This window comes from Chelonoidis abingdonii, chromosome 7, assembly GCF_003597395.2.
Source record: "Chelonoidis abingdonii isolate Lonesome George chromosome 7, CheloAbing_2.0, whole genome shotgun sequence".
In the NCBI taxonomy this organism is placed as follows: domain Eukaryota; kingdom Metazoa; phylum Chordata; order Testudines; family Testudinidae; genus Chelonoidis; species Chelonoidis abingdonii.
Genome location: NC_133775.1, coordinates 97,719,493 through 97,741,229, shown reverse-complemented (window position 1 = coordinate 97,741,229; position 21,737 = coordinate 97,719,493). Strand labels below are relative to the sequence as shown.

General features: G+C 39.2%; 1 protein-coding gene across 1 annotated transcript in view; it reads left to right on the top strand.

Moving 5' to 3' along the window:
- Positions 1–21,737, top strand: part of FSTL4 (follistatin like 4) — a 464,313-nt gene that overhangs the window by 426,340 nt on the left and 16,236 nt on the right. The window contains exons 9-12 of the mRNA XM_075068134.1: positions 13,017–13,178; positions 14,137–14,271; positions 16,117–16,143; positions 21,152–21,270. Coding sequence (XP_074924235.1) covers positions 13,017–13,178; positions 14,137–14,271; positions 16,117–16,143; positions 21,152–21,270 — 443 coding nt within the window. The remainder of the gene's footprint in view (positions 1–13,016; positions 13,179–14,136; positions 14,272–16,116; positions 16,144–21,151; positions 21,271–21,737) is intronic.

Below are 21,737 nucleotides of genomic sequence, written 5' to 3'. Positions count from 1 at the left end.
GCACAATACTCTTGAGGCCAATTATTTGGTATAGGCCAGACTATCAGCTGGTGTAAATCAACACAGTTCCATTGAGGCCATTTTACACCAGCTAAGAATCTGGCTCATTGGATTCCACAGTGAAGAGGAACTATGCAACAACTGTAAACATCTTTCTGAGTGATCACGTAGAGACAGATTCAGACATCTTAACTCTGGTGTAATAGCACCTTACTTCTCTCAGAGTGCTGTAGAGTAGATCTCCAGCAGTGAAAAGCTTATATTCACTCGTGAATCACCTTTTTGCTTTCCCAAGCCTGGACTGGCTAGTGGCTGGAATGGCCCCCAGATTAGTTTAAAACAGCATAAGGGCATTCTGCCCCAATCCTTCTTGCCCTTAACTGTCCCATACCTGGAGGAAGGGTCGTGAAAGAGTCAGCTCTGCACCACTGGCTAATCCTTGACCATCCCTTTAAGGCAACTGTGTGGCTGATGGGTGCTACTGAGGAACTGATGAATCTGGCTCACTGACTTCATTCGGACTACACAGTGAGTAAGGTATATTCAACTTGAGTAACAGAAGCAGACTTTGGCCCCACATATGGATAGCTTTTAAAAGGCCCTTAGCTCCCCGACTCAAGCAATGTAACAATTTGTTTAAACACTTTGAGCCTGATTTTCCAGAACCTTCTCCCCAGTGCCATCATTTACAAATGTGGATGTTACTTCCCCCGTGTGCAAAGTGGATGTTACTGCTACTGTCTGGATTTGATAGGATTTCATATTCTATTGGCACTGGCGTAAATGATCATTGTTAGTGCACAGACTGATATACTCTAGCTTCAGCCAATGTATTAATTTGGCCAGAGAATCAAATATTTTGCAAAATATAGCTGTGTTTACCCCACTCCACCTGGATGAATACTTGTGTGTCTGATATTTTAAGGGCTCTAGTTTTGTGGAAATATTTTATCACATAACAAATTATTTTTACAGGAGCATCCTTAATGAGCTATGCACTTTCCAGATATTCAAAAAGAGACATAGCCTGAGAGCGGCTAAGGATAGAAAAAATACAGATGAATCAGTTGATGGAGGTTAAGACAAAGTGAATTTTTATGCAAGTCAACTAAAGTGAGGCTCTCAGGGGATTTAAGTATGGTCAGGGTACGGGTCTTGTGGATAAACTCAGGGAGGCCTTTCTCCAAGCTTTTGTCTGGTGAGCCAAGATACTCTGACCAACATAAAAAAGTGAGATTGAGGAGGAGGGTGGATGAGGAACATGAGCCAGAGAGGGTGTAATAATGCTTTGTACACCCAAAGTCTCTAGTCCCATTTTCCCGTAGTTCTCTTGCCTCTATGGCAAGTCTACAGATTCCTGGGGAGGCAAGCCCCAGCCTGCACCCAGCTGTCCCCAATATCAGTATCTTTTTCTGCAACATATCTCCACTGCTACCAGGGCCGGCTCCAGCATTTTTGCCGCCCCAAGCAGCGAAAAGAAAAAAAAAAAAGCCATGATCGGCGGCACTTCGGTGGCAGCTCTACTGCCGCCATTTCATTCTTCTGCGGCAGGTCCTTCCCTCCGAGAGGGACTGGGGGAGCCACCACCGAATTGCCGCTGAAAAGCCAGACGTGCTGCCCCTTTTCATTGGCCGCCCCAAGCACCGGCTTGCTGCGCTGGTGCCCAGAGCCGGCCCTGACTGCTACAGTGATCACCTCACACATACACACACAGTACACCTTTCAAGAGCTCTGTGCAGCTTGAAAGCGTGTTTCTCTCACCAACAGAAGTTGGGCCAGTAAAAAATATTACCTCACCCACTTTGTCTGTCTTTTTCCCAGCATTGTTTGTATCTTCCCTCATGCTTTTTTCTGTAGCTGTTACCTCATCTTCCTTTCATCTCCTCAGAATGACCTGGATCTAGACTCCTGCCATTCCCAGCAGTCTCTGAAAGATTGTTTAATTGGACTCAGATGCTTTTTATTTTCTTTCTCCCCTTCCCCCCGTTCATTCCATTGCAAAATCATACAATGCACAGGGGAGACCAAATGGAAGAAGCTTGCAGATTGTTTGATTGGAATCTATCCTAATGTTTATGGACAATAATTTCTCATCTTTTGGTATGATAACTTGCAATGTATTAGAGTAAAGATAACTAGATTGTGTGTGTTTCAGTGAGAATAGGTGTCCCTTCTCAAAATGTTACTTGTGAGATGACTGGCAATTGAGGAAAAAGCAGAATAACAGCTTAATCTTTTGTACACTATATGATGTATTATGAGCTTTGAATGAAGTTTAGTTGGCAGGCAACAATGTAGACTTGGTCATTACTTAGAATTCAAGGCCAAAGGCTTTTGAAAATAAAACCTAAAATGCAAAGAAGATTAAAGGAAGTAGGATTTTTCAGTCAGTGGTTCCAATAAGAGACATACTCAAGCTTCTATGTAACTTTTTGGGAGGGGATATGTGGTATTCATGAATGAATGTGCTGGGGGGAGAGTTTTGCAGATTAGCTCCAAAGTTTTTCTTATCGAAAGGAGGGCTTCACAGTACATTTCTTCTTCATTTGCCTTGTAATGTTGTAAAGTACACTCCCCAAATACCAATATAAAAGTCATGTGCACTCATGTCACCATAAGTTTGATCTAGTAATACTGTAGTCTGTAGAAATCTTTGTCTTACGCAGTGTCCTGTATTCCCATGTGAACTCTCGAGCTTTGCAAAACTGCTTTGTTGTAGTTCTTAATGTGCTTGGCTACTCTCCTATATCACTAAAACTCTGCCTTTATACTTGAGTGATTACTTGTTCCAGCAACTGATGTTGGGGCAATGGAACAGAAACTGATATTGTAAATATGCTGCTTCACCAACAGAAGACATTGTGGGTGTCCCAAGACACATTACTTCTCAGGAATTTCTTGTCTTTTTACTTAACAGTTAGGGAGAAATTCTGGAAATTCCCCTGGGAAGCAGAGAAGAGGAAAGGAGCAGAACTGTAGCTGCCGAGTTGAGATCCCATGAGTCATTCTACCTGCATGGATACTTGTCAGTCATTGCTTTCCTATTTAATTATGTGTTGATTTATCATCTCCCCCATCACATCTTGGCACATATATTTGCAACAGTTCTAAATGCATAGTTACAACTGTACACAATGATAAGCAAGCTCAGTTCCAGTTTTCAAAACATATTTCCTCCATTCTTTTCCTCCACTTAATTTTATACAAGGAAATGACTTTGGCCCTGGTATATGCTCCATCCAACCAGAAACACCGATCTTCTGATTAACTTCAGGAATCACCTTTGTCTCTTTTAGGAATGTAACATTGCCATGTGATGCCATATTGATTAGGTTAAAGATAGGCATGAAGCATGAAATTCAGATCCTAATCCAGATCCAAACATCTCCCTGAGTTAAATGTTGTTCACATGCAGGGTTTAGTTTGGGGCTGATCTCTGTTGATTAAATGTATTACAGGATAATCTCATTTATTGAAAATCCACTTGTGGAAAGGTTTCATTTCATCTAACCACATTAATAAACTGTTCACACTAGTTTCCTTTTTGTCACAGTGAAGGTGGCTGCATTCTAGAGAGAAATGTCACTGTTAGAAGACAAAGATCTTTTCCAGAATCTCATTTGAATCTTAGAATAAACATAGGTTTAGTTTCACATTACTGCTAATTGTAACACAGTGTTTCTCTTTCTATCCAAACATATATGAGCAAAAGCAAGACAAACATGTTTCCTCCGGCCTCTCTTTGAATTATTTGATTGACTTTCTACTTCATTAGGTCAGCTAATTTTGTTTTGCCTCTAATGTCACACCACATATATACTTCCATTCCAGGAAGCTTCAGCCATAAGATACTTTAATGGTTCTATGGCTTTGCAGCATGCGGTTAGGCATGTTTGTTGTTCCTGTTGACCCTACCATACTTCAAAGACGTTACTGTCCTTGTCACAAATCCACAAAGGGACTTAGGGGCTGTAACGCTCAGCATTGCAGCATCCAGATTTTAGCTGCTTAGGCACCCAGTGGACTCCACGAACCCTGGATTAGGCATGGGGAAAAAGAGTTGTCAAAGAATGGGACCCACCAAAGCCAGCACTTCAGATGGGGAGCAGCCTGAGACAGCCAGTAGCAAATGCTGAGGAGAGATATGTGTCCTCCTAAACCCCATCCCCATGCCTAAGAAATTAGGTACCTAAGTTTGAGCTGGAGGGAAGTGCCTATTTTCTCTTGAGATCCAGAGCCGTGAACCCTCTCCTGGAGTCTGGTGCCTAAGCTGTGTCTTGCAAGAGCAGCAGAGGCAATACTTAACTCCATACAGACTAGTTGGTTGTGGGGAGCTGCCTTATAACCTTTATTCCAGTGGTAAGGCCACTCACCTGGGATGCAGACACCCCAGTTGAATTCCCCCCTCTGCCTGATGAGGAGAAAGGATTTCCGTTTGGGTTTCGTGCCTTCCCAGTGGGTGCCCTAGCCACAGAACTAATGAGTCAGTCTCAGTCTCTCTCTGGCTCAGTGCATGTTTGTTTATTAATGGAACAGCTCCAACAGGAGTGAGAGAAGCCCACCTCAGAATATCCCATAGTTCCACATCCTGGATGAGTGCCTTAACCATTGGGTTAAAGATTATAAGGGAGTCCTATTCTGTCCCCCCGCGCACACACAGACACACACCACCATCATCACCCCATTTTGTCTGGAGTTATGTATGCTCTGAGAACGCTTATTGGGTGAGGGCCCTCAGGCGAGACAGGCAGAGCAACATCTAACATCACCTACTTTGAGGATCCTGCTGGGGCTTAGGCCTCAGCCATCAGAACAAAGGCAGCAGTGCACATACCCAGAGGCAGAAACCCTAAGCACCTCAGGAACTTTAATAGCAGAAATGTAGACAACTCCAGGGTTAGGTAGCACCCTACAGGGCTTTTGAAGATCATGGTGGATTTGGGCCTTTGTCATCTTGTTTTTGTATTCAGAGGCTTGGGGACCTCAGTGAAAGGTTTATCTGCATTTTTTTTAACTTCAGCCCCTGAGTGCAGGCTAACAGTTTCATAACTTTGCAGTTCTGTAAATGATTCCCAAGGATCTCAGAACATTAATGAATGAAGATGCATACCTGTGAGTTAGTAAGCATTGTCGCCATTTTACGTAGGCAGAAAGAGGGCACAAACAATTTGAATGACTTGCTCAGGGTCAAACAGAAAAGTAGTGTCAGAGCCAGGAATGAAACCCACATGTCCTGACTTCCTGTTTAGACTAAGAGTCCCCTTTCATAGGGAACATCAAGCCTGGTATATGGTTAGCACAGGGATCAGCAACCTTTGGCATGCAGCTTATCAGGGAAATCCGCTGGAAGGCCAGGACTGTTTGTTTACCTGTAGCATCTGCAGGTTTGGCTGATCGCAGCTCTCACTGGTTGCAGTTCACCATTCCAGGCCAGTAAGGGTTGTGGGAAGCGGCATGGGCTGAGGGATGTGCTGGCCGCTGCTTCCTGCAGCCCCCATTGGCCTGGAACAGTGAAGCATGGCCAGTGGGAGCCGTGATTGGCCAAACCTGGGGACGCTGCAGGTAAACAAACCGTCCTGGACCGCCAGTGGATTTCCCTGATAGGCCTTGTGCCAAAGTTTGCCAATTCCTGGGTTAGCATTCCACATATCCAGTATTAATATGACTTGGGGGGCATAGATCAGCATTCACATCTCACTCCCCAATGGTACCTGACCCAGACCAAGGAAGCTAATGATCCAAGCAGCGGACCAAATTCACAGATGAATCCTGGTCACATTCTACCTGAGGCACATTGCATATATGCTAAGAAGAAGAATATGGACTTGCTTGTATGTTTAGAAATACCATTGATGACATGGTCAAAGAGTTTATTAACAGTGAAATGTAAATAAAGTCTGATGCTAGTTTTGATGTGTACACATAAGAAAGCTAGTACAAGGAAGGATATGCAGATCTGGATAAATAATATCAGCTAACATCCTTTATGCCACAAGGATAAAGGCACCTGCCACAAAATCCCAACACCATATGTAGTGGCATATGTAATATGTGATCTGATGTGTGTGTGCTGAGACCAAAACTAAGATTTAAATCTCATGATTTGTATAGCAGTGGCAAAAGCAGGAGAAAATATGCATATACTAGCTTGTTCCTAAGGTCTTATGAAGAAATGAACATGTTGAAAGACAGATAGTGCAAGGATCTAAAATGAAAACAAATCCATCCACATTGTCCTTGCAAATATGTCTTTGATAGGAAGAATACTTGGAGATGTTTTTTCTCTACCATTTGCTGAAATCACATGAAAATGCTATACTGTATACATTGGGTTTAGTGGGAGAAAAAGCAGTTCATCATTTCTAACAAAAAGATTTGCTGCGGATAAAGACTCTTGTAAAATTGTAATCAGCTATAAAAACCGATAGTTTGCAAATCAAGAGACCGCTGAGTGTAGAGAATAATTTTCCTTTGTTCCTGTGTTCTGGAAAACATCAGCATAACTCATAATAATGTGTTCCTTGAATACAGTTTCCATAGGTAGTTGGATCTTCAGCTCAATTATGAGGCTTCTCTAGGAGAATTTGCCAGCAGTGGAGACATGTTTTGAACAATGCAATGTTTTGTTATGTGGCATTTAACTGAAAAGAGAGAGGGCTGCAAATCCCTTTCATTTGTGAACTGAAAGAATTAAAACATCTGAGGAATGATTAATTCATTAATTAAAATAATCACTAAAGCATGCATATACCGTAGCAGCAATGTATTGCTTTGTGGCTTGATTTGGTCATCCTTATTCATAGTGACTTGCACCTTATTACTGGGAGCTCTTCTGCAGAAATGAATGGGTCTACCCACAATGTAAGATGGCATGAGTAAGGATGGCAGAATCAGGCCCTCTGCAGACAAGTCTATTTAGCTAATCTCTCTATTGCATGAGTTCTGTTCCTTTACAACTTTGTTTAATGTAATGGCATTTTTATGTTGCCTCTGGCTGTAGACATGGTATAATTTTGGAGATATATATTCACAAAGGGAAATAGCAAACAATAGTCCACATATTCCAAAGTCTTAAGCTGATATCTTTGCAAGTCTAAGAACAAATGTGCTTACCTGGAGAGTACTAATTTGTAGCAAGGACAATAGAAGCAGAGGTGAAAGTAAGCCGGTAGAATCCGGCACTGCGTATCAGCAAGAGCCAATATGCCGTGCCGGACTGGACTGGCTTCCATAGTGGTGATTTAAAGGGCCCAGGGCTCCAGCCGATGCTGGGAGCCCCAGGCCCTTAAAGCGCTGCCGGAGCTCCGGCAGCTGGGTTCGGGCAGGGATTTAAACAGTTTGGTGCTCCTGCCACTGTGGGGAGCCCCGGGCCCTTTAAATCCCTGCCGAATTTGGCAGCTGGGCTCGGGAGGGGATTTAAAGGGCCCAGAGCTCCGGCTGCTGCGGGGATTCCCGGGCCCTTTAAAGCGCCACCAGAGCTCTGGCAGCTGGGCTCGGGTGGTGATTTAAAGGGCCCAGAGCTGTGTGGTAGCTGGAGCCCTGGGCCCTTTAATTCGCCCCTGAGCCCTGGGGCTCCCAGCCGCCTCTGCAGCTGGTAGCTCCAGGGTGATTTAAAGGCTCTGGGGCTCCCAGCCACAGCCAGAGCCCTGGGGCCTTTAAATCTTGAAAGGCCCCACCTCTTCCGGTTGAGGCCACGCCCCCACTCAGGACTCCAGCGTACCAGTAAGTCCTTTAAGTTACTTTCATCCCTGAACTGAAGTGCAGTCTGTAGTTTACCAGGTATCATAAGACAGTTGCACATAATGACTTGCCTGTATAATGAATTATGATATGACAAGAGAAAGGCAATAAAAGTTAAAATGGAGGCAGAGGAAGCAAGGTTTGGGGAGAAAGCAGGAGTAGATGCTCTCTATTTTGAAGGTGAGAGAGTAATGTGATTCCCTTATTAACTATTCTGAGAAAGATGTGCAGCAGGCCGTAATTTCAAATTAAGCCAGTTTTAGTGTACTACATTGATTCAGTGCCTAGGATACCTAGTGGCTACATTTGGCAATGTAAATCTATTCTAGTCTCAGGCTGCTAATAAAGTACGTGAATGCCTTGAATCCAAGTAAGCAACGTGAAGAAACAGGAAGCTCCAAGTAACCTCTGCTTTGTTAATTAGTACCCTGTTCATAGAGGGCTTGAACATGTACCCTTGAAATCAGTGAGAGTTTTGTCATGAACTTAAATGGGAACTGGATCAATTCCAGAATGATGTAGTACAATACAGTACAATGACACCTAACCAATCTATACAGCTTTTGTGAGTGATAACTAAGTAATATCCATAAAGTGTTAAAGAATGATTGCTTGAGACAGCATCACTAGATTTAGGGTAAAATTTTCCCATGCACCTCAATGACTTAGGAGTCCAAGTCCCATTTTCAAAAGTGACTTAGGCCCAGATTTTTAAAGGTTTTTTTTCGCTCACCATTTCAACATTTAACAGACTCGGGAGCAAAAGTCTTGTTTTCAGAAGTGAGGTAACAAAGAGTTTAAATTCCATTGACTTTCAGTGAAACTCTGGCTTCTAAAGGGCAGATTTTCAAAGGCATTTAGGCACCTGATAAAGAAGATTGGTGCCTAATGGGGTTTTCAAAATGCTTGGGTGTCAGTTAACAGGTAGGTGCTTTTGAAAGTCTGAGTACGCAACTATCTGCATGGAGGCTAAATACCTTAGAAAATCTAATGCTTTGGAATCAAAACAAATCCCATGGACTGTCAGTGGGACTTAGGCTCCATAGAGGCTTTTGAAAATGGGATTTAAGCTCCTAAATCACTTTGGCTCTTTTGAAAATGTTACCCTTTTTGTGTCTCCATGAAACAAACACTGCACTCCAGGTCTTCATAAAAGTTCAGTAAGGTGATCATGTCCCCACATGTGAAATACATAGAATCAGAGAACTTTAAAGGTTTTTCGAAAGCTACAGAGAGAATTGATATCAAGACTGGGGTGGGAGCTCAGGAGTTTCTGGCTCACAGCCTACTGATGATACCAGTAAATCACAGCTTTGTTAAGTAGCGTGCCTTCACCTAACCTTAAGGCTTCACAGTAAACAACAACAACAACAACAACAAATATCCAGCAATTGCCATGCCAAAATAAAATCTTAAATCATCAGTCATGCTTGGAGATCTCTATCACAACAGTATCCTTTGAGCAGTTAAGAGGCCATTTGAGCAGGAAATGGGCTAAAAAAAGCCATCATAATTTACAATATATTTTAAAATATGTATCTTTCCTATCCCATGGCTTGATCCTGCACCCACTGAAGCCAATGGGAGCTTTGCCATTGACTTTAATGGAAGGAGGATTAAGTCAAAATGCCAATATGTCCATTTGTTTAGGAATTGCACTCTTCTAATGTTAATTGCTTTTTATAGTAGCCTCTACACACAGCTTTCTTGAAATATGAAATCTAATCAAGCTGGTTTTTATATCTCTAGACAGACTGTGATTGGTAGACTTGGCAGGGTCAGAAACTAAGCTTGTCAGTCTGGTTAAAAGTACTTTTGGTTTGTGTTACTTATTGCCATGGATGACAGGACACTAATAGTGCATTGTGCTTTTTTTATGAATAGGAAATAAAACGAATCTAAATATCTAATGCATAGGTAGACGCTAAAGACATTCCTTTGTTGGAAATTCTGGAGTGTTTTTTTTCTTCATTGCCTCTGGTCACTTGAACAGTCTTTTTCAAAGCCACAAAAACAAACTTGAAGCCTTGCTGTCATGTCTGACTCCATTCAAAAGATTACCCAGAGGTGCTAACGCAATACCTATTTTAGGTACCCAGTAGACAAGGGAGAGAGAATGGAATCTTCTCTCACTAGTTATGCTCATCAAAAAGAAGCTTTAAGGAGCATGTTGTTGAACTTAATTACTAGAACTACCCAAGACAGATATCAAGCACCCTCGCAAGCTGTAGATAAGGTTAGTTTGGTAGCGTTTCTTTCTATACCAGCTGTTAGATGAAGGTACTTTTATCATCTTGGGGCCTATGCATTCTACAGCATTGCGAGTCTTTAAACTGTTACTTCATTGATTCCCAAAATTTCCTAACTGAAAAACGGACAGAAATTTGACCATTTCATTGGTTACTGCCTTACAAATTCTATCGACAGCTGAGCATTAGCAATAAATTAATTTTGACATATTTTTGAAACGTTAAATCACAAGTCTTTGCACCTGATTCACAGACTCATAGAACTGGAACATTTTCATCTACTGATTTTCAAGCCAGCGACCTCCAATATCTTATGTCCCTTATTTGGGAGATGACTGCAAACATTCTGTTGATTCAAATCAGTATAATGAAATGTGGAGCAGTCTGTGTTTGATCTCCTCTGTGTTGTCAAGATGTGACTAGAAAAACCAGTGAGCATGATGAGTAAGAGAATCTTGATCCTTCTCTTCTCCATACCAAACTGATAGCCCAACCCTTATGGTTGACAGTTCTGTGTGTTATAGGGCCTGCAGTACTATATTATAAAGTACTAAGGGACAAACTTTGCCCTTGTTTCTCTTTGGAGCACTGTGAGGAGAGCTGCAATGGCCTAGTGATGGTGCTCTTGTGCATTCTGGATGCACAGGGCAGATGCAAGCAGCATTCCTGTATACCAATACTTTTACTTTCTGGAAAAAGGTGCAGTGTGCACTTCTGTGATTAAGAACAGCCATTGAACATTGCCAAATCTCCTAGTTCACACCCCTTTGGGAGTGTTAGTGTCAGGAATCTGGCAATGGGTACTGTACACTGTAGGGTTTTACACAGATTCTGTTTTAGATTGCTTCATCTAACCTACTGTATATGCAGTTTCCTGTTGGCAAATAATATAATATTCTTCTCTTTATAGAAGAAATTTCCCTTTTCACATTACAACTTTCTATCCTCCTGAGAATGTGGGGGAGAAAGGGAATTCTTGTTCTGGGACACATTATATTGTACCATCATTTGCTATTATCCTTCAATCTTCTGCAGTCTGTTCTTTTCACATCCTTGCGTTTTCCTATGTTCTGTGTCCTTCAGTAAATGGTGTTGTTTCTTCCAAATGAACATACCTTCTTTCTCTTCCCTGAGATCTCCACAACCCCCTCTGCAAGTGCTACTTCAGACTTTGAAACATAACCAGTAAAAATAGAATTTTACATCTCCTCCAAAGAAATACTCTCTCAAATCTGGTGATAAGGGGGCTTAGTTCTTTGCTATGCTGCAGGAACTATTTCTTAGGTGTAAGAACAAGCCATAAGAATCTTCTCCTTTCCCCCACTGTAAGAAAACATGATCTGTCAACTGGGGGAGTTACCTTTGGCAGTGTAATAGACTGGTGGCGCTTGTTATGTGGCTTTCTGATCAGGTTACTGAAGCTATAATCACAGTTACTGAAGTCATAAATACTACAAAGACTCTTATCTCCACAGGTTGGTAATGGGATATGGAACCTTTCACTTCTAGGCTGCTGGAGTGAATCTGACATAGGTTACCAGGGAAGGAAAGTTTTGACCTTTTCAGTGGCCTACCTAAAAGTTAGTGGTCTTAGTCCAGTTCCTAATGGACAGACGTCTACAAACACACACCATTGATTTCAATGGTAGTTAAGCACCTAACCTGCTTAGGTGCTTTCAAAAATCCCTGTAGGTGTCTATCTGCATCTATAAATGCCTGAATACCTTTGAATATCTGGCCCACACAATTAAAATTGGGAATTTCAGCTGAAAGACCAAAGATTTAATGAGCCTAATATCTTTACAATTATTTTTGCAGTTTTTGATTAATCACCTCTTTAGGTCAGGACTGAGGTACATTGGTTGAACAATCCAGATGAATGGTATCCATGGTTCGCCTATTGTCTCCATTCAAAAGTCGCTATTTGCCAACAATTTTTACACAGTGTGGTGTATGAAATATCGCAGTATTTCTTTATAGTCAAAAATAGGAGGTATCTGTGGAAATTGTATGGTAATGGTGAGCAAATATATAATTTTAAATGGCTTTCATTTGTTGTAAGTAGAGGACTTAAGACTTCAGTTCTGTAATTCTGTCACCCTGGCAACTTTCACGAGCATTAAATTGAAATGTATTTAAATAGTAAGAGTAAGAATAGTACACTGAATAAAAACAAACTTAAAAACACTTATGAATTATTTTAAACTATTTAAACATACCAGAGTAGATAGTTAAAAATGGTTAATGGGTAATATTAAGGTTTGTCGAATTGAGCAATGATCGGAACATGACTGAAAATCAATTAACTTGTTTGAAATTGTTATATAATTAGTAGTTCTGCCAATCAGTACATAAATGTTTCCTGGAAGAAATTGTCAAATTTGGATACCTTCCAACTAAATAAATAATTTATACATATCTTACTTGCTCAGAATCATATGTAGTAAACATTTAAGCTATTTTATTGCTATGCGTTCTTAATAATTAAAAATATTGAATAGCTGGGTGCCTTTTGTTGAATAAGTGCAGGCAAAGAATCCAGTTCTGCTCCCACCAATTTCAGTGCAATGTTTCCAGTTTATATTAGAGAGCAAGATCATTATGCCCTGAGCCAGCAAAGCATTTAAGCACATGCTTAATTTTAAGCACATGACTAATCCCCTTATGTCCCAATCCGACTCTCATTGAAGCTGATGGGAGTCTTTCCAATAACTTCAGTTGGAGTTGGTTTAAGGCTTTACTGAAAGAAATTAAAGGTGATTTGACTACAAAATCAGATACAAGGATAACCTCCTGAATTTAATTTTGGAACATTTTGTTTTGATTCAGTCAACAGAATACAGTAATGATTTTTCTACACTGCAACCTTCACTCTAGTTTATAATGGAAAAGAGAGTGTTGTTTATTTCACAATCCTTTGGATCAGGCTTTTTCTACAACAGAGATCGAAGTCAGTGGATTACAAAGCACAAAGAAAGATGACAACTGACCAGTTACTTTAAAGTCACCAATTTCTTATTTCCACAGTGCCACCAGTGATTCGTGTATATCCTGAAACTCAGGCACAGGAACCTGGCATATCCGCAAGTCTCAAATGTCATGCTGAAGGCATTCCTAATCCCAGAATTACCTGGCTAAAAAATGGTATTGATATCATACCAAAATTATCCAAACAACTAACACTCTTAGGTAAGGATAGAATTCTGGGAAATGTATGTACTGTTAAAAAAAAAGGAGTCAAATTGTTTATGTTGCATCTAAAAATAGATGTTCTTTTTCTTTTGCTGTCACAAAAGTATGAAAATTATTTTCCATGACCTCAGTTCTTTTTTTCTTTCTCTTTCTCCAGTGACTTTCCCATAAAGTACAATGTTGCTTGGTATAAATGATAACTGCATGTTATTAAAACACAATGTTCCTGATACTCCACTGCTGTGCTCATTGTTTAAATCAGGAACAATCAGAAAGGCAATATATTACATTCACTTTGTAAAGATGTAAATGACTATACAAGATGCAACCTACTGAGAATCAGGATCTGATTCAGGTGTCTCCCTTTTCAGATTAACATCTGCAAATGAAATTATTTCTCATTGCTAATTTTAGACCCTCATTTTCAAAAGCTAACAGAGGGCAGAATCATGTGTAAATTGTACTTGCAATTTAAATATAAGGAAACGAGACCTCACCTAACACAGTTAAATGATAAATGATAGTGCATTATAGGAGAATAACACAATAGGTGGGATTGTGTAGAAAACATTAACAACCTATACTAAAATGGTGAAAAATCAGGTTTTCATTGATTTGATGAAAAAAATTGTAGTATTTGTATGATTTTGTGCAAAAAAAGGGGAATTTTACAAATTTTTACTCAAAGCAAATAAGTAAGATGTTGCATTCTGTTTGGATGTGGAATTTCACTTTATTTCTTTGTGGGAAGTCTGTATTTTACACTAGGAAAAGAAAACACTTCCATCCTCTAGCAATCTGCAAACTCCTCAAAATCTCAGTTTAAACATGGAAAATATTCAGAGATAAAAACTTTTCACTTTGCAAGCCTATAACAAGCCTCTTTAGGAAGCTAAGGCATTTGAACAGCTATGTTACAGCAGTGAGGAACAGTTTATGGATGTCTTTGTTGCAGCAAATGGAAGTGAACTTCATATCAGTAGTGTTCGATATGAAGACACAGGTGCCTACACATGCATTGCTAAAAATGAAGTGGGAGTGGATGAGGACATATCTTCTCTGTTCATCGAAGATTCGGCCAGAAAGACTCGTAAGCTTAATTTTTCCTTTATCTTTTTAGGAACCCACTATTTATTTTTGTTCTAATGCTATGTGGTTTAGCTGAAGTTACCACTTCCCCTCTTTGGTTTTAATTACTGTGTACCTGAACACATTCAATGGGAATTTTGCCTTAGTAAGGATTTCCAGGAAGAGGCCTAACATGAATGTAATCTGCTTTGTGTTCTTTAGTCCGCTAAAATAACCATCACACATTTGCAATTACAACTCGGTCCTGGAATCATTCCACACAATCTGTGGAACTCCCATTGAAGCTAGTGTGAATTCTGCCCACATAGTGATTACAGAACAGGGCTCTATTTTGAGAAGATATCACATGAAGTATGATAGAAGACTTACTGTATCACCTTGTTGAGGGTCTTTTGTGTGTTAGGGTTGTGTTGAGATATGAGCATAGATAGCTTTACTTTGCTAATATACCGCTACCCCGATATAACGCTGTCCTCTGAAGCCAAAAAATCTTACCGCGTTATAGGTGAAATCGCATTATATTGAACTTGCTTTGATCTGCCTGAGCACAGCCCCGCCCCCTCTGGAGCACTGCTTTACCGCGTTATATCCGAATTTGTGTTAGATCGTGTTATATCGGGGTAGAGGTGTATTTTTGGATGTAAAAGAATACACTCCAGAGATTTCTTCTAATGATTGCCTGATTTCAAAAATGAAATTTCATTGGTCTGTTTGTACAGACTTTTCCTTTTTCAAGACAAATAATACTCAAAATAGCCAAATATCGGATGCCTAGAATAGAGATCCGTGAAACAATTTTAACTTTAAGGGATGTTACCAGTTCAGATCGCTTGAATTGTTTAGTGTACCTCTATCACGCTGAAAAGAAGCAAAACAGGTTTTTAAAATATTAAGATTATTTTCCATAACAAAGACAAATATTTTGTCATCCAAATCTTAGCCACTGTCTTCAGTTAGAGCGCAGCACTGTTATTAGCAATACCCAACAGGAAATTGCAATATTGGAAGAGCTGATTGGTTGCCACTTTGGAGTAACTCTCCAGAGTGCTTCTGCATATGATGCTTCTAAAGGTTCTGCAGATTGTACATGTGTGGGTTGATATTTTAGGGCTATGTGTAAACAGGATTCTGCTGCTTAGGTCACCTCCCAAAAATACACCACATTCTGAATTAATGTTAACAATAGATACACACATTCATGGCAATACTTGGTTCATTAAATAGAATTGTGTATTCTTGCAAATATCTGTCACTTTCACTTGAACCCTTGGGCAACGGAAATTATACTATGTTAAGAAATAATTTGAGATATTACAAACTGAAATTCAAGTAATATACGTAAGGATGTTGTCTGAATCCTAAATGAAAATATAGTGTTGTTGCATAACGTTTCCAGAGGAAATACTGGAAAGCATTTCATTGGTATAACTGTCTGTTCTAGGCTTCAGAAAGATATTATATTTGTTTAATGAAAATGTATGGGAAATCACTGTCTATACTGTACCTAAAATTGCATTCAGGAGAACATTCTGTACATCAAGGCTTGACCCTGCAGTCTTGGTACAGTCAAAACTCTCATTCATTGTAATGGGAATTTTACCAGTGCAAGGACTGCAGGATTCTCCCACAAGGAAAAGTTTGACTTTGGAAATGTCTTTTTTTTCCTGATGTTTTATTCAAATTAAATACTTTGCCTGGATTAATGCTATGAAGTTTTTACAAATTAAGCAATTCACTTAAAATCACAGTGTTAATTCAGTTAACTGCTACAATGAAAATTTTGACATTGTATGTTTTTTTCTTTTCTTGATTATTTTCTGGCTTTCCCAATTTTCTGATGCTGCAGTTGCAAACATACTGTGGCGAGAGGAAGGTACTGCAGTAAAGTTGTTTTGTTGTAGTGATAATGTGCTTGTCTGCTTCAGTAATTCCATAATGGGCCATTCTCCACTGACTTGCCACTAACTTTATCAGCTCTCATGGCTTTCAGATTAAATATCAGACCAGCAGTCCAAAAGTCACCCTTCATATAATAGATGTCACTTTCGTGATGTAAATTCTGTACATAATCCCTTAGATTTTTTTCTATAAATAATAGATGATCATGATGTATTTTAAATTGTTGATTTGGCAGAAACAATCACTAATGCAATTTAATGTCAGATTCTTAACAACTATCAATAGCTTAACAAAATTTCCAGAACTACTATGATCTCAATTTACTGCAAATGAACAAATGTAGACAAAAATATAAGTTCCATTTTTAAACATGTGATTCATGCTGTTCTTTGCCTGTTCTTTAATAGTATGTACAAATATTTATGATGTAAACCACACACACACTGCTTGTGTTCATATGTGTTGGGTGAAACAATAGTTATTGCTCCCTCCAATCCTTTAAATAGATGCAGGGCACAGGATGCCTCATTTCTTCTTGTTTTAATTGGCAATTAAGAACTCTAATCTGATCAGATTTATAGTGTGTCCTGCACAAGGTCAAAATTTCTGTAACTTGAAGGCTAAATTAGAGAAAAAGCTAAGTAGCTAATGGACTCAAACTCAGTTAGGAGACATTTGTGGCCAACATTTCATATGATTTTGTGTGTACATATACTGTAGTTATGTGCAAAAATGGGTATTAAGATATTTAGATACTGATTTTCACATACAATGGCAGTAAATGAATATGCAAAAATACAAACATATATTATCCAACTGCATGCACAAATGTGGACATTTGGGCACCAGTGAGGTCTTGCATGCATGCCTCCAAGCCACTGGAAAAATTGGCCCCTGGACTATAAAACACCTGCTAAAAAGATGTGACCATTTGGGGTTGTTGTTTTTTTTACAGTCCAGTCACAAGCTGGTGTTGCATTGGGTGCAGGCTTAACTTGTGTTGCTTCCACACAAGGAAGCCTAGATCATACAAGCCTACTAGCATTATGGATCAAGTCTTCACCAGTGAATAAATTGTTCTTGAGCAATTTCCTTAATGTATCTGACATAAGCATCCTTTCCTTTTGCCATCCGACAAAGCATATATTTCCATCCTATTAGCTGAGAGTGCAAGGACCATTTCATACCTGGTCCTCTACACAATGCAAAGAGAGGATCTATTGCATCACTTGGCTTAGGGCTATTTGTTTTGCTTTGGCTTTGCCCTGAGGATTTTAGAGGCATAAGGAAAGTGACAGTTTTCAGTGACCTGTAGTTCTTCATCTTGGCATATGAACACCCAGAGTGTATCCACTGTCCCATTCCCTGCAGTAGTGCTGATGGCATACGTGTAAAAACAGCAGGTTTGGGGTCATTAGAAGTGGCTGGATCATTAACTTGAGCAGATTGTCCTGAGACAGTTCTTCCCTATTCCCAACTCAGCACCAGCCACTGTGTAATACGCAATGATGGAGATTGTTTCTCCACTGCTGAGTTTCATGTAGATTGCACTGTGGGCATTTAGATTTGCTCCATTCCCGTGTATAGTTTGCTCAGATCTGAAATTGCTGTTGAATTAAATCAGTCAAGCGTCACCTATGTAATGGTGCATGGTTGTTTATATACTGTGTATCCCATGTTCCACCTTAAAGATCCTCGAGGGGTAGGGTGAGAAAACTTTACATGGAGTAAGTAGACAGAAAAGGAATTAAAGGAATATGTAAAGTTGAATAATAGTTCTACTAAATACAGTGCAGTTACTGTAAACTGACCAGAATCAAACCTGCACATTTCTAAATTAAATTAAATTCTGAACATGTAGAGGGAGAAACAGTGCTAGTGAGAGCAGATGTATTATTAATTTTCCTGAAATAACTGTGTGTTTAGAATATGATTATATAAATCTTTCCCTACATATTAGAAATTAAGTTGTAAAATATTTGATCTGCAAATTCATTCTAGAGAAAGGAGCCAATTTAGTATGATAAAACTTGGCAAAGAGAAAAGACTGGCTGAGAAAGAGGGCTTTTTGGTTTGTTTGGTTTTTTACATTTCCTTCCTGTTAAAATTAAAGCTGGTGATTTAATAAACATTATTAACCAAAAGGATGGGTACAGCTGAATCCATTAAGGTGATCAAATTCTCACATTGTCATATTACAATAAATTAGATTTTGTGGTAAACTGATGAGTTAATTACTGTATGTTGTGCTGCATGAAGCAAGCTTTTTGCTTTAAATCAGAGTTTAACTAATTGCAGTTGATCATTAAAAGAGGGTTATATTTTCAAAAGTTTTCATATACACAACTATAACCCAGGAAACAAGCACACATAGCATGCTCAGCCAGTTTCACACAGAATGGAAAGTATATGCAATAATTAATGCTTTTGTGTGCATGTATCTTGTACAGTGAAAATAGTGGATAGAAGAGGGGGTGGCTCAGATATAGAATTAATCATCACACTATTTTCAAAGCTGGAATAGTTTTCATATGTCTGGGCCAAAGGAGGACAGGGAGAGCACACAAATAATCATCAGAATTATATGTGTATATACATTTAAACATGAAAGCCTTGTATTACCAGTTTTAGCCATTTAAGTGCTTCAATCGATTTGGATTAGAATGAGGAAAACCATTACGTGGATTGCCCCATTGATACCGATTGGACCATTACTCTGTATAAGCCAGTCAGGACTGAGGTGCATGTTTTTGATATGATAGTTGAACTCCAAGGGTTAACTAGTGAAAAGTGACTTTTGTGTTTAAAAGCTGGATTGAAAATTACCGACCATAAGAGCATTTTAATTTAATACCCTGTAAACCCTGAGAAGAGTGTTATCTTCAACAAACATCTTAATGTTTTAAATAATGCCTGGTCCTGCTTCCATTGAAGTTAGACACAAAACTCACACTGACTTTAGTGGAAGTAGATTCAGGACCATCATGTTAAAACATTGCAAGGTAACTAAAGTAAATTGGAAGAGTAACTCCAAATCTGCACAGAACTGAAGGCATTATCAAGCAGTGTGTTTGCTGTTAGGGGCTACTAAAAGCTGGAAAGTGCATTCATATTCTTAACCAACTCATGAAATAAAATAACACTAATAATGTGCATGCAGATAATAACAGGCATCTACCACAATTGTCATAATTTATTGCTTGAATGTTTTCACTTTTTAAAATGAAACTTTTATTTTACATATGCAAATTCATTCACTTATTGCACAAAGGGCCAAATTCTGCTCTCCGATACATACACTCAGTTCCCATTGAAATAAAAGGGAGTTATGTGCATGCAGTGAAGGTGGAATTTTGACTGTAACGCTTGGGCAAAATGACCTGGTAATGTACTTCTGGAAAACTAGCCCTTAGCACCTACCAAGCTACTTAGTCCTTAGGTAGAGTCTGGGTGGAAATTCAATATTATGCTTTTTTCAGAATGCACAATCCCTCACTGTGGCATCACCTTTAAGGATCACAGCTCCTGTATCCGCTTGATGCCTTAACTGGGGTATTTCTGTGATATGGTTCAGAGGCTAATCTTAAAGCATCAGATTCTCAGTGCAGCAACAAACATATCCAAAGTTAAAAAGTCTCTCTACATGCAGTTGTACTCTGAAGCCAGATATTTGACACCAAGATAGTTTAGATTTAAGGAATACCCTCCCATGCTGAAATGTCATTTAAATAAATACAGCAAATATTTTATGAAATTTTCTAAAACTGTGTTAGTCCCAATCATATGTACTGTAAAAATCTCCTATGATGGTTCAGGCGCCAATTCTGGAAGCACTTAATGCATGTGGAGTAACACTTTAGATGTGAGTATTCCTAATGGGATTTATAGATGGTAATCTACAGAGAACTAGTCCCAGTAGTGTGGAGTTGCTCATGTTTCTAAGTGTTTGCAGGATCAGGACCTTATTTTCTATGGAGCAAATTTTATTAAAAACAAAATTCTATATCACCAGTGCCATGGAAGTTTGGCAGATAAGTACACTATCAGCATTATCTGAGATAACAAAGGCCATTGGAAGAATTTATTTAGCAGGTGGTATAAAAATTTAAAGAGTGTTGGGATCTTTTTGATTCTAGTGTTTGAAAAGATTCCCTAACCCATTTTATAAGATATTATTTTCTGCATTTGCATGTAGCTGAAGAAGAATCAAACGATCAATGTTGTAGGGCATTTCTGCTCAACAGAAATGTGAAATTATAATCTTACAACAGAAATCCACTGAGAAGCAGCCAGTTTGTCAAAAGCTCCTGGAATGCCCCAGTTTTGATAGATAAGTGCTATTGCAATGCTGAAATATTCCACATTTGTGAATTACAGTTTGCACAATTTCAAAAATGTATTTGTTTTGGTGGCTATTTTTGGTTCATGCAGATGGTTTTAGACTACAGGATGGATTTTTTAAAATGTATTTCATGAAATAATCAAGCAATGCTTTTATTCATCTTTACAATTTGCAAATTACAAAAGGTCAAACTAATTGTAACTGTGTGACTTTGTGGGGTTATTTTGTTTGTGTCTTTTAGCTGACAGTTCCTTCTCAGTTGCATAACAGTTAGCAAGCTATTTCCAGTGTAAATGGAAAGAGAAGAAAGTCATGATTTGGCAAGGTTAGAATGTCACACACATTCAAATTCTGAGACAGATATAAACATGGAAGACCTCAAGATATTTCCCTATCTTTGTTACTGCCGCCACCAAAGCAATGTGTTTTTGAATGTGTCTGTACCTCCTTCCTCACACCTTGAAGCCCTCGTTATGACATGAAGTTTGATTTTGTGAATGCACCAACTGCATCCAAATTACCAGTTTTTATGTAAAGTGATTTTTTTTGTTGTTCTTCCAAAAATAAAAAGTCTAGAAATGTGGTTTTGTTGTTGTTTTAAATTCTGCTTCTTTCGCTTTGTATTTTTTTTTTCTTAAAGGCCTAAGTGTGGGAAACATGTTTTATGTCTTTTCCAATGATGGGATCACAATCATTCAGCCAAACGAATGTGAGATCCGAAGACATATCAAACCCAGTGAGAGGATTTTTACAAGTTATGTAAGTTTCTGTTTTGTTTTGATTTGTTGTAATGAAGTATCCAAGTCATCTGTCAGCTTGTGCTCCCTAGATCTTGTGAAGAGGATATACAGTAAGTGGGAAAAGTTACACTAACAAAGTGTCCAGTTGAGGATGTGCAAGGTGGGGATTTGTGGCCATGCAAAAGGTGAAGGAAGTTTAGCCTTGGAATCGCAGAGTGTCTTGGGTCTGGCTTGCCAATATCCAACACCTTACATAGTCATTTCCAACTGTGCTAAGTGGATATAAAATTCTACCAGATCAGAACTGGGCCACAAAGCAACTAGGTCTCCCCAGCTGAGGGCTGCCCCATTGTGGCCCCCTCAATGTAATTCTGGTGTAAATGCTTTCATGGCCACCCTCCCCCCATGCTCTACAGCCTCCGGGTGCAGTTAGTGAGGGAATGTTGGTGGCAGGACAGGGCATGCAACTGGAATAGTACTGTATTC